This window comes from Thunnus albacares, chromosome 11 (assembly GCF_914725855.1).
Source record: "Thunnus albacares chromosome 11, fThuAlb1.1, whole genome shotgun sequence".
NCBI lineage: Eukaryota > Metazoa > Chordata > Actinopteri > Scombriformes > Scombridae > Thunnus > Thunnus albacares.
Genome location: NC_058116.1, coordinates 11,980,294 through 11,991,876, shown reverse-complemented (window position 1 = coordinate 11,991,876; position 11,583 = coordinate 11,980,294). Strand labels below are relative to the sequence as shown.

The window sequence follows — 11,583 nt, the reverse complement described above, 5'->3', positions numbered from 1 at the left end:
TGTTTCTAAGATAGTCGTGAATAATTGATGCAGGAGACTGGAGCTGTTTTCAGTCTCATGTCTTTGTACCAACTCAGTTACTTATTGTGAAATGTTTTGGAAGAGCTTTATTTATATGCTTTGGCTGCATAATAGATGTGAGTCACTGTTTCCAGTATGAACATAGAAACTATTTTTAAGAGGTCTTTGCAAGTGAGCTGCATTGGTCTGTAGACCTCGACGAGCTGGAACTTTAACTCCCTCTCCTGCTTCCACTCGACACTACAGAACAAATCAGTTTCCATCTTCTGAAGATGTTTTTAACCAAAATGAGAAGTCTGAACGGACACTGTTGGCTCTGACGTGTTCATATTGAAGTTACCAGACACACTACGTTACTCAGACTTTAGTTACTCTGCAGTGGATTGTGACATTATTGTATTCGGAAGTCTGTCCTGCTGTTTCATACATACAATGCAAGGTTTTAGTTATCAAATTGTCAAACTGCATCATCTGTGTGGATTCAGCCAATTGCTGGTTTCGTCCAAACATTGATTAATCTGCCTCTGAACTCTGTTACCAACTGAAGTGCTGTTTGTAGACTCGCCAAGTATTGAGCCAGTGTTTACAAACCAGTGTACAATATTGAACAACTCTTTCTAGTAAAAATCAATTTTAATTTAATTTGTGTCAAATGCAGGTGGACACATTGAAAGAAATATGTTGGGACAACTTCAATAAAGTTGCCTATAGCATTGCCTTGTTTTTAAATAACCAATCACATCAATGATGGTTTACCACAAAATTTTATTCACAACCAGAAACGGTAAGTCAGGCTTAGCGTTTTCCACCGACGCGAGGTGCGCTGATCTTCATGGGCTTGGCGATCTTGGGTTTCTGTGCAGTCTTGGTGGAGGCCTGCAGAGGAACAAAGACATCAAGCACACAGTTAAATATAATCACAGTATACAAGTTACTTCATAATCCAGAGAATACACAGGAGCAGTTCACACACAATTTATTCTGTGATTATGTTCAAAAAACAAAAAAAAAGCGCTTATTTTGCCAGATAGCTTTAAGAGTTCGAGTAACAATACTATTCATAAATGTGTTTACAGTAAAGCAGCCAGATGTTATACTAACGAACGATGAACTAAAACTAAGCAAAACAAAACATCACTTCTGCACAGCAGATCTTACCTTTGCACTTGGGGCAGCGGGTTTCTTGGCTGCCTGCTTTGCCTTCTTGGCCTCCTTGGCAGCTCTGACAGAATAAAGAGAAAAGAATATATAAAATCAGCCAAACTGAAATTACAACATGTAGGCATGGACACTGGGTACCTCTATCATGTTTTACAGTGTGCTTTTATATCAATATATATTGTGATATAGTCCCATTTTTCAGGAAAAATACAAACAATTGAGAATTATTATATTATTATTATAATATCGAATCATGACGTATCATCATATCACTCAACCCCACAACAAGTTATGTCAACGGTTCAAAACGAAGCCCAAAGTAGCTTTTTTGTTGAAGTGAACAGATTCCTGGACCACACTGCATTCACTTATTAAACCTTTTCCAACAAATTGTGTCCAATTTAAACGACAACAATAGTTTAGTAAATATGAAGCTATAGATATTAGCCAAGACTATGAATTAAAACCCAGGATGTACAATCAGTAATTGAATATTCCATTAACCTCGTTAGATTGGGTACATCTGCATACAGTGACCCCCCCCGCATTAAAAAGGCTGGACAAGATGAAAGATGGAGTTGTGGGAAAGTCCTTTCACTACATCTTTCACTATTTTGTCAGACTTTTCTGGCTGATTCCAAATAATTTATTAAATTTGTTGTTTTCCAGAGTAAAATCTTGTAGTGAAAACAGATGGTGAGACTGACGCTGGCGTTGCACAGTAAGCGGTGGTCTTCTGCCTCTGAAATAGCCACCTAAAGCTAGACTCAAATTTTGATTCCACAACTGCAAGTCTACAAAGTCTCTTCTGCTAGATTTACAGACCCTCAACTGTTCATTAACTTGACTTCAGAGCAACAATGAACATATTATTCTGGGGAGAAAAAAAGGTTTCACTATCGGGAGATAAATAAGCAGTTTGTGTTTTACCTGATGGCCTGCTCCCTCTGGGCCTTGCGGACCTCGGGCTTCTGGTTCCTCTTGGCCATGATCTCAGCCAGGGAGGCCCCAGTGATGGCCCTCTGGAACTTGACTGCGCGGCGGGTACGCTTCTTTGTCACCTCTTCCTGTTAAAACATGTGATGAAGGAACCAAAGTTCATTTGTAGCCCAATATTACAAATATGCTCTAAAAGGCAACATTTCCAACAAAGAGGGAAATCTCCTTAAAAATATATGAAACGGTATCAACAAGTTGATGGTGGCTTAGGTCATGTTTGATTCGGTGGTTTGGTTCAAGACACCAGAAAGCAGTTGAGTTTCTAACTGAGATGAAGGCAAAGAAGGAAAACACAGAATACAGGTAAATAGCCACTAAACAGGTGCCACAAACACAAACTATGGCACATAATGGTGTCTACCCTCAATCTAACCAAACTACAATGACCCTGAAATTATAGTGGTCCCAAATATCAAATCACAATTGTTAGTATTCATTTTAAACCTGCTTAAAATCTTGGATCTGCAAACATATTTTTTACTGAATTATGTCTTTCAGTGTCACTAAAATGCTGGTATTTGCCATGTGTGACTGGAATCGACATTAAACAGTTACAGGTGATAAATGTGACGGCATGTAGGAGAGTTTGGAGGCTGACCGATGGTGAGAAGTCAATAAAGACGTCAAGGGCCAGTACTATGATCTCCACTTTGTCTATGGCTGCAGGTGTGGAGTGAGCACTGCTGCACAGCCTGCAAAACACAGTCCGGCAACAGCACATAACATGGACTGACACCATGCACACCATCCACCCACAGCCAAACTAGTACGTGTCAATGAGGTTGGCTTAATGTAGTAACAGTCTGAAGTTTGGTAAAGAGGCACAAATACATCAATTCCCTATGTTTTCCCACCATGATGGCCGACAGCAGTGCTTTTACATATTTGTGCAAGTCTTACTAGAAATGGAAGAAACTGAGAAACCAGACATGTTTTTCCAATATGACAGCTGTAATAAGAAACATACCGAAAGAAAAGACGACCAGATTAAAAAAAAAAATCTCTATCAGTCAAATATCAGTACTAGAAAATAATCTTTGGGCCAACAAATACTTTTAAAGCTGACATTGGCTGCTGTATTAGTATCTGACAGTATGTAAATAGTGTGTGTATGACTATATTTACACAGACAATTGAGGATGACAAATGTTGCTGGTGGCTGGTTGTATCAGTGTGATATTTATGTCAATTTCATAAGTAACTTGACAAAATGCCAAAATTAAACTTGTCAGGTGTCTGTACTCAGCCAAAGATCATTTGTGAGGGAAGAAACTCCACTCTGCAACATTACTGTACAATCTTAGAGTGAAATGAGCATTTTTGTAGAGTGATAAGTCTTCTCTCTAAAAAAGGAGCATAACGCAATTCTTGGAGTTTCCATTCATATCATAAATAATTCAAGTTTATAAAGTTAGTTTTGAACCTCCAGTATGTCAAATACATAGTTTGTGAAAAATAAGGGGTGTTAAATTTAGGCTACACCTGTTAAAATAATGACTCGGATACATATTTAATCAACACTGCATCTCTTCTGCTGATATGTATCATTTATTTTGTCTGCATATGGAGCACATTTGGCACAAAACAAATTTCTGGGATGATTTAAGGTCTAGATCATCTTAGTGTCAGGTAGCTTCTGTATGCACTGGGCAGCTGTGCCTTAAAGCTGATATGACTATCGGATTTGCAGATAATTGTAGTTAAAGAACTTGAATCTGGGCTGGAAACACTTGTTATAGAGACATCATGTTACTTTAAAACACAGACATACAAATACAGTCCGTTACTTACAGACTGGCCCTTCTTGTGCTTGCGTCTGTACAGCACAGTCCAGTTGATCTGTCTGGGGTTCCTCTTGGCCAGGAAGGCAGACTCACACTTGGCGTTCAAAAACTGGAACACCTGATGAAGACAAGAAACTCAACTAAATGACTTGTGATACAGTTAGGCTGTGTTTGCAATCACACTTGTTTACAGGGTCACAATTCTCTATATAATAAAGATTCAAGAGTTAACTGGTGACACAATTTTCTGAATGGACGGGTTCACAATTTTCAAGTATGTCTTAAAACAGTCAGGTACCCAAATGAACATTGAAATAGGTTTTTCTTGGCAAACTCATTCCTCCTGTTCATACTGACCATTAGAGGATCCCTTCATGATGCATTTACAATGTAAGTGATAAGGGACAAAATCCACAAGCCTCTTTCTGTGCAAGAATGTATAGAAGTTTATCTAAAGCTAATAAGAGGCCTCAATCATCCAAATAAGTCAAATCAAGTAGGTATCTTCCAATGTTAATCTTTTTAGCTCCCAAGTCCCTTTTTTGTTACTATACTTCCACCACAACTCAACAGGGAAACACAAAGAGGGAATTTGATGCTATAAAGACTGTAAATGTGGCAGATATCCACTTAATATGACTAACTCTGACTGCTGAAGCCTTATATAAGCTTCAGGTCAACTTTAAAATGCATTTTTGACATCATCACATCCAGTAACAGCCAGTATGAACAGGAGGAATGATTACAGCAAGAAAAACCTCTCTCAGTGTCCATTTGGCCACCTGTCTGTTGACACTTGAAAAAATGTGAACCTATTCCTTTAATCTGCTATTCAAGTGAATTATGTTTCTGCCTGCTCTTCTACCACAAAGCAGCTATCAAGCAAGTTAGGTATCGTGTTAATTCAGTAATACTGTGATATTTGACAAATAAAATGTGATCTTGTTTAGCTTGTTACGCTAACAGCTAACATCGGCAGTTACATAGGATTCAACGAGAGCCGGTTAAGGCCTACTCCAGGCTCTGCTACTTATGTTACAAACACCAACATTGGACACATATTTGATACACAAAGTGATGACAGTAAACTGTATAACACACAGTATCAACAGACAGAGCCAGGAGGAGCCGGGTTGAACCGGGGAAGGAGGGAAACGGTTACCTTTCCGTCTATCCTGGCGTATCGGCGGCCATGGCCGGGGTAAATTTTATACCCGCTGAAACTGCACAACTCGACCCTGAAAACGACAAATATAAAGCATCACTGAAAGAAAATAGTGCAACTTTACTCTTAATGGCGATTGCATTGTCAGATTGTGTATTTAAATGTTGAGATGGCATTTGATAATATTCCGTAAACTCACTTCATGATGGCTACGAGAGGGCACAAAACCGGAAAGAACGATGACGGAAGCGGAAACTGAATAAGGAGACTACAAATCGATACTTATAACCGAATAAACAGTGAGTTTTTGTCAGTTGAAGTTTAATTAATAGTCTAAAGATAATATACACATATAAATATATTTTTTAATTTTAAACAAAAAAAAACATTTTAATCAAATTAATACTTTTGCCAATCATCACGGGGTGACGTCACAGTCTGACGGTTGCCTAGCAAGCGTATCAGCACTCAACAAGCGTACAAGCAATACTTCCTTGCCTCATAATTCGCTAATAAAGTGGTGAATCACGCAAATAATATTACGAAAAACTAGATGACACCTCTTCTAGGTCGTCTCGTGTAGCTCACATATTACAATATAACTTCTTTCCCGTTGATATATCCTGGCTGGCGGGTTTCGACAACATTTAGCGCGCTGCCGCTGCCACAGACGATGAGTTTGAATTGTAGTCTTTTCAAACCACAGATACGCCACTTCGCAATGAGGGAGACAGCCGCTATGAACTACACTTCCCAAAATCCCCAGTTGTCTGTTTGAACCATTCGATCCTTGGCAAGCGACAGACGCTTTTTTGCATTCACAGACCAGTCTGCAAGCTAATAGAGTTGCTGGCTAACGTAAGGTGTCGTCTAAGGCGGCAGGATGGGTGTATCAGATTTAAGCTTTGATACAAATGCAGGTGAGTGTCCCGCTGTATGTTTAGGTCAGACAAACAGCGACGATTCACGCAGGTTTAACTGTCTCCGTTGCAAGTATGTTTATTTCTAGGTCAGCTAACGTTAGCTAACGTCTAACATCAAGTGTGTCAGAGGGTGCAGATCAAAACTAGACCTTCAGTTTGCCATATTTGAATATTAAACCATCTCATTTGTGTTTATGTTCTGCGCCTTGTCTTGGTAGATTGCAAAAAGTGGACCGTAGCTAAATACATAGCTTATGTGGCATTGTATTTATTCTTCTGTGTCTTTGTTAATCTTCATTTGGTAGTCAGCTTTCCTGATTTTGGATTGCCATGATGCCAGCAATACCAGTCATCCATGAACATTTAAACCATTTGGTAAAACCAATGCACAAAGCCAGCAAAAGACATTTGTTTAAAATAACTGTTATCTCTTAAGTTTAGTTACATGTCCAGATGTGAGTAATTCTCTCTACCACTCTTTTCTTGAGGTATTTAGCACCGCATAAAGTTGGGGTACTTGCAAGAGAGAGGTTATTAAAATAATTGTCAAAATTAGTGCATCAGAGGCTGAAATATCCTGACTTTTCATCCTTAGAATGAGTCAGAAACGCTGACTCCTACAATTCCCATAATGCAGCCTAACTGCATCTTTCATCAGACCTTCCCTGCCCTTTTAAATCCCCTCATCTTTCAAACTCAATACCAGTCCCAGTTTATAGCAAAGGTTTTCTGTCAAATATGTGAATCCTCAAACCGAACTCAAGATAACCCTGATGATGGTAAACTGTTAGGTGTAAAATGTGTGCGGTGCCCACATTAGTAGCCTGCTCCCAGCTTACTGAAGGTGTCTACTGTATATGTGCGTAGCTGCCTCATGAGATGATCTAATACATATGAAAACAACGTAGTCTTGTGCACATCCACAAGACCTCAGTGGGGTAGGTGCTGGATACAAAAAACAATTAAACTAGATACAAGAAGTACCTGCACACTGAACCAGAGCTCCCTTTTCTTTATTTGCTTGCAACGTTTCGACCAACCACAGGTCTTCCTGATTTTGCCTGAGGAGAACCTGTAGTTGGTCAAAACGTCACAAGCAAATAAAGAAAAGGGAGCTCTGATTCAGTGTTGGGGTACTTCTTGTATCTAGTCTGATATGTAGCCATGGTGATTAGCAAAATGACAGTTGTGGTGGTTTTCCAGTCTGTTCAATATCCATCTTCATCTCTATCCTTCTAGGACCTGTGGTGGATCTTTCCGCCCGGGGTATGCAAAAGCTGGATCCCAATTTCATCTGCTCTGAGGACACCCACACTCTCATCCTGGACCGTAACCACATCATGAAACTGGACCACCTAGAAAGGAGCCCAAGCCTCCAGCAGGTTAGTTAAGCGTCTAAACTTAAGGCTGTCTTGCTTGTGTTTTCACTACCTTTATTCTTGGACTTACAGCATAGTGACAAGTGATTAAATACTATGAACAATTTATTCATTTGATGTCTCGTCATAAGTCTTTGTCTTTCCCTCATCAGCTATCTGTAGCCAGTAACCGTCTGGTGAGAATGATGGGCGTGTCTCGGCTAACAGAGTTGAGTGTCCTCAATCTTCCCAATAACAGTATCGGCTACATCGAGGGGCTAAGAGATCTGCCACACCTCAAATGGCTTAACTTGTCTGGAAACAATATTAAGGTAAGGAAAGGAGCTGTTCTCCCACACTTTACTTATATTTCATTTGTCTTTTATGTACAAACATGTCAATGTATAGTTAAAACCATTAGTTTCATCCCATGTTTTATATTAAATGTTTAACGAACTGTAAACGTTTTACACAGGTCATTGAGCAGCTCAACAACTGTGTTTCCCTTCAACACCTGGATCTCTCTGACAATAACATATCTAGTATCGGTGATCTGACTAAACTTGTGGCATTAAAGGTGAGTGCTGGAGTTTCTCAGGTCAAAAGTGGCCCTAAACAAATTAATATAACCTTTAACAATGTAATATTATAGTGGCGGTTTTCTCGTATGTGTGTCTTTGATTAATTTGCTGTCAATTTTGCAGACTCTTTTACTTCACGGAAACAGCATTACAACACTTCGTACTGTTCCTGCCCACCTACCTGCACATCTATCCATTCTCTCCCTGGCAGAAAATGAGATAAGAGATCTCAATGAAGTAATTATTTTTCTTTAATTGATACAGCAGCTCTGATCTCAATTTCAGTTATGTAGAGGCTTATTTTCAATGACTGATTTTTTTTTTTTTTTTTCCTACCTGCATCCCTTGCTTTTACTTCTGAATACTCCATAGGTGTCATACCTGTCACCTCTCCATGAACTGGAGCAGCTGTCCATTATGAGCAACCCTTGTGTTATGGCAACTCCCTCACTGCCAGGATTTGATTATCGGCCATATATAATGAGTTGGTGTCTGAGCCTAAAGGTCCTGGATGGCTACGTAGTGTCTCAGAAAGAAGGGTAGGTACATTTCTGTGCTGTTGCAATTTGCCATTTAGATAAGATAAATACACAATATCCAAATATTCAAATACCTTATTTCTCGTTGTTAATTGCAGCCTCAAAGCAGAGTGGCTGTACAGTCAGGGCAAAGGTCGTTCGTATCGACCAGGGCAGCACGTACAACTGGTTCAGTACCTCGCCACTGTTTGTCCTCTGACCTCATCACCGGCTCTGGAGACAGCAGAAGATGCCAAACTGGAGAAGATCTTGAATAAGCAGAGGTATAAATCAAAACTTACAGACAAGTCTCAAAGCACACTACAACACTGCTCCAAAACCTGAAGCAAAAAAAAAAAACTTGATACCAAGACACACATGCCTATTAATGGAAAAAGTATTTACTTGAATGACCTCATGTTTGTACTGACATTTCTGACTCTCAGGTTTCACCAGAGGCAGTTGTTAGAGGAGACCCGCGGAGGCTGTGCCAGCCCTCCTCGCCCAACTCAACTAGATGTCGAGAAGCACAGTCCTTCACATACAGTCCCACAGGGGGGAGCCAGAGAGGTGAAGAAAATGATTGCAGCATCACCAGCTGCTGTTCCATCAGCCTGCGAAACAGGTAACATAGCTGCTTTATCACTTTGTGGGGCAGTTTTCTTGACTCAGGATTAAACTTTAAGCTTTTTAAGTAAAATAATCTGCCTCATAAAACCATTGAGTAATAGTTTTTCTTCACTGGCATTTGTGATACAGTGTTATTTCATCATAACTTTGTGTCTCTGTTTGGTATCTCCACTTTTGTACAGAGCCAGTCGTGCAGTTTAACACCTGGGTGAGCTGTGACTTGTCCCATCCATCAATGCCAGTAGTACGCAGCCCAAGACTCGGAGAGGAGCACATCTATTTGGAGGATGTGCAGACTGATGAGGATAAACTCAACAGCAGCATGCTTTCCTCAGAGTCCACCTTTCTCCCCTTCACATCTGACCTGGAGCCACAGCAGACTCACTCTGACAGCGAGGACGAGACAGCGACATTTGAACTTGACTCCTTGGCCCCTAAGCAGCCGGCGCAGCCCAAAAAGCACAGCACCAACAAGACACATCATTCGCCTCCAGCGGATAAGCAGAAAAAGGGGACTCTGGAGGAAGAAGTAGTTTCTGGTGCAGCCACACCAGCTGGCTCACTGGTGGTCAGAGTTAACACGCCACAAAATGATGCAGAAACATCTTCTGATTTTGGTAAAGCAGAAATGAAAGAAGCCCCCAAACAGAAGGAAGCTGTTAGTTGTGCTACTAAATCAAGTTCGGTGGAAGCAGACAGTGCAGCTGTTAAAATACAGTCATGGTGGAGGGGACAGTACACTCGCTGTTGTCACCCAACAGCCAGAGAGGTCCGCAGTGAAATCCGCCTACGCAGGATGCAAGAACACATCCTCTTCCTCTCTGAAAAGCTTGACAGGTAATTGACTAACCAGTAGCATTTAAAAAAAATCTGTTTTAGTTTGTTGTAGGTGAATTTTTGACATTAATTGCAAAGACTCAAAGTACTAAAAGGTGCAAATGGGATTTGTTTGCAGAGTGCAGAAGCAATATGAGGAGGAGAGGTTACAGAGGCTGGTTCAGGAGGAGGCTGTGAAGTTTCTATGGAAACAGGTCAGCAAAGTTTTTTTTTTTTTGTCATGCACACATTCACCATTTTAATTCACCATATTAGTCAAGATTTGTGTGGTAAGATGTTGGTCTCCTTTAAAAACAAAAAGGGCTTCCTGTAGATCATAACCCTCTAACTTTCTACATGATTCATGTGGCTACCTCATTAGTTTGACACTTTTTCTGTGCGTCCCATCTAGCTCCAGTCGATGCAGCAGTGGAAGCAGTCTGTAGAGCAGCAGCTGGCTAGCGTTTCTCAGGCTGTTACCCCAGCTCAGATCCCATCTCCTGGACTCTGTGAGGCGGCTCCACCTGTTGCATCCAGCACCACGAACCCAGCCAGCACAGACGTCTCCTTCCCAGACTCCGGCTTCCAGTCGACAAGTGAGCAGCAGGCAGCACAGGAGGACAGCTTCCTGAGCAGCGGGACAGCAGACTCTCTGAAGACGGTGCGAGCGCTGAGCCCCGTTCGTAGCGGCTTTGCTGGAGGGGTCGATGGTGTGGACAGCGCAGACTGCAGCCTGCTGGAGCAGTACCTCTCCTCTGTCCAGCAGAGGGAGGAGGAAGCTGAGGAGGTGATCAGTGATAGAACAGAAACACCACAACCCTCCTCACCAGTCTCCCCTGGCAAAGCAGCACAACCCAGCCCCCCGCTGCAGAAGACAGCAGACAACCAGTCAGAGGTGCAAAGAATGGAGGAAACCACTGCTGGCCCTCACTGAAAAACTGCATATAAAAAACACCTGTACAGAACTACTGAGTGTGTGTAAATTGGCACTGACTTTAGGAATAAGATGCTTTGCTCCTTCTTGGGCATGTCTGAAAAATGCACTTACCTTGATTAGTCACCCAGATCTCAAATAACACTGCACTTACTTTCTTTTGTTTATCAAGTCTGTGGGTAGTTAGCTGAGCCCAGGACAGGCTTGAAAAACGATAGCTTACTGTGAATGTAACTCATGTTTTTTTTTTTTTATACTTCACCTCTTGGATCTGTTGGTTTATTTAATGGACAAGTCATCGCTGTGTAAAGACAATGATTGTGATGCTTCAGAAGGTGTGAGTAACTTGGAAGCAGTTATTTTATGATAACGTACCGTTAGTAGGTTGCTACCTCTATTGATGGAAAGACCAGGCATGGTGTAACAACCTGTTCTCTTTATTGATATCTACTACATCAAATACTTGTGATAAACTGCAATAAATCTGACTTGTAGTTGCTGTGATAAATGTAGTGAACTTGTAACAAGAGACTATACTATACAAGCATACTGCTGTGACATACAGTTTTAATTGGCTGAACTGTTTTTTATCAACTTTAGGTCACATCACCCGATGACTAACAGAAAAAATGTTGTAGCACCTTTATCTTAAGTAAAATGTAAATAAATCTGCAATTATTATTTTAACATTTT

At 40.8% G+C, this 11,583-nt stretch overlaps 2 protein-coding genes and 1 non-coding gene across 3 annotated transcripts; 1 reads left to right on the top strand and 2 right to left on the bottom strand.

Annotated features, from left to right (window-relative positions):
• Positions 1-766: 766 nt before the first annotated feature.
• Positions 767-5,427, bottom strand: rpl24 (ribosomal protein L24). Its single transcript, XM_044365500.1, has 6 exons — positions 5,330-5,427; positions 5,128-5,203; positions 3,973-4,083; positions 2,113-2,249; positions 1,180-1,243; positions 767-897 (listed from the first exon to the last, which is right to left on the bottom strand). The coding sequence occupies exons 1-6, from the start codon at positions 5,332-5,334 to the stop codon at positions 817-819; spliced, it is 474 nt and encodes a 157-aa protein (XP_044221435.1). The 5' UTR covers positions 5,335-5,427; the 3' UTR covers positions 767-816.
• LOC122993012 lies at positions 2,754-2,934 on the bottom strand. The gene has a single exon (XR_006406276.1). It is a non-coding gene; the product is annotated as a small nucleolar RNA SNORA23 (small nucleolar RNA).
• A 130-nt stretch (positions 5,428-5,557) lies between the features above and the next one.
• On the top strand, positions 5,558-11,577 carry cep97 (centrosomal protein 97). Its single transcript, XM_044365495.1, has 11 exons — positions 5,558-6,050; positions 7,293-7,435; positions 7,585-7,743; positions 7,887-7,988; positions 8,116-8,229; positions 8,365-8,531; positions 8,630-8,794; positions 8,957-9,135; positions 9,323-9,977; positions 10,096-10,171; positions 10,369-11,577. The coding sequence occupies exons 1-11, from the start codon at positions 6,014-6,016 to the stop codon at positions 10,888-10,890; spliced, it is 2,319 nt and encodes a 772-aa protein (XP_044221430.1). The 5' UTR covers positions 5,558-6,013; the 3' UTR covers positions 10,891-11,577.
• The last annotated feature ends 6 nt before the right edge of the window (positions 11,578-11,583 follow it).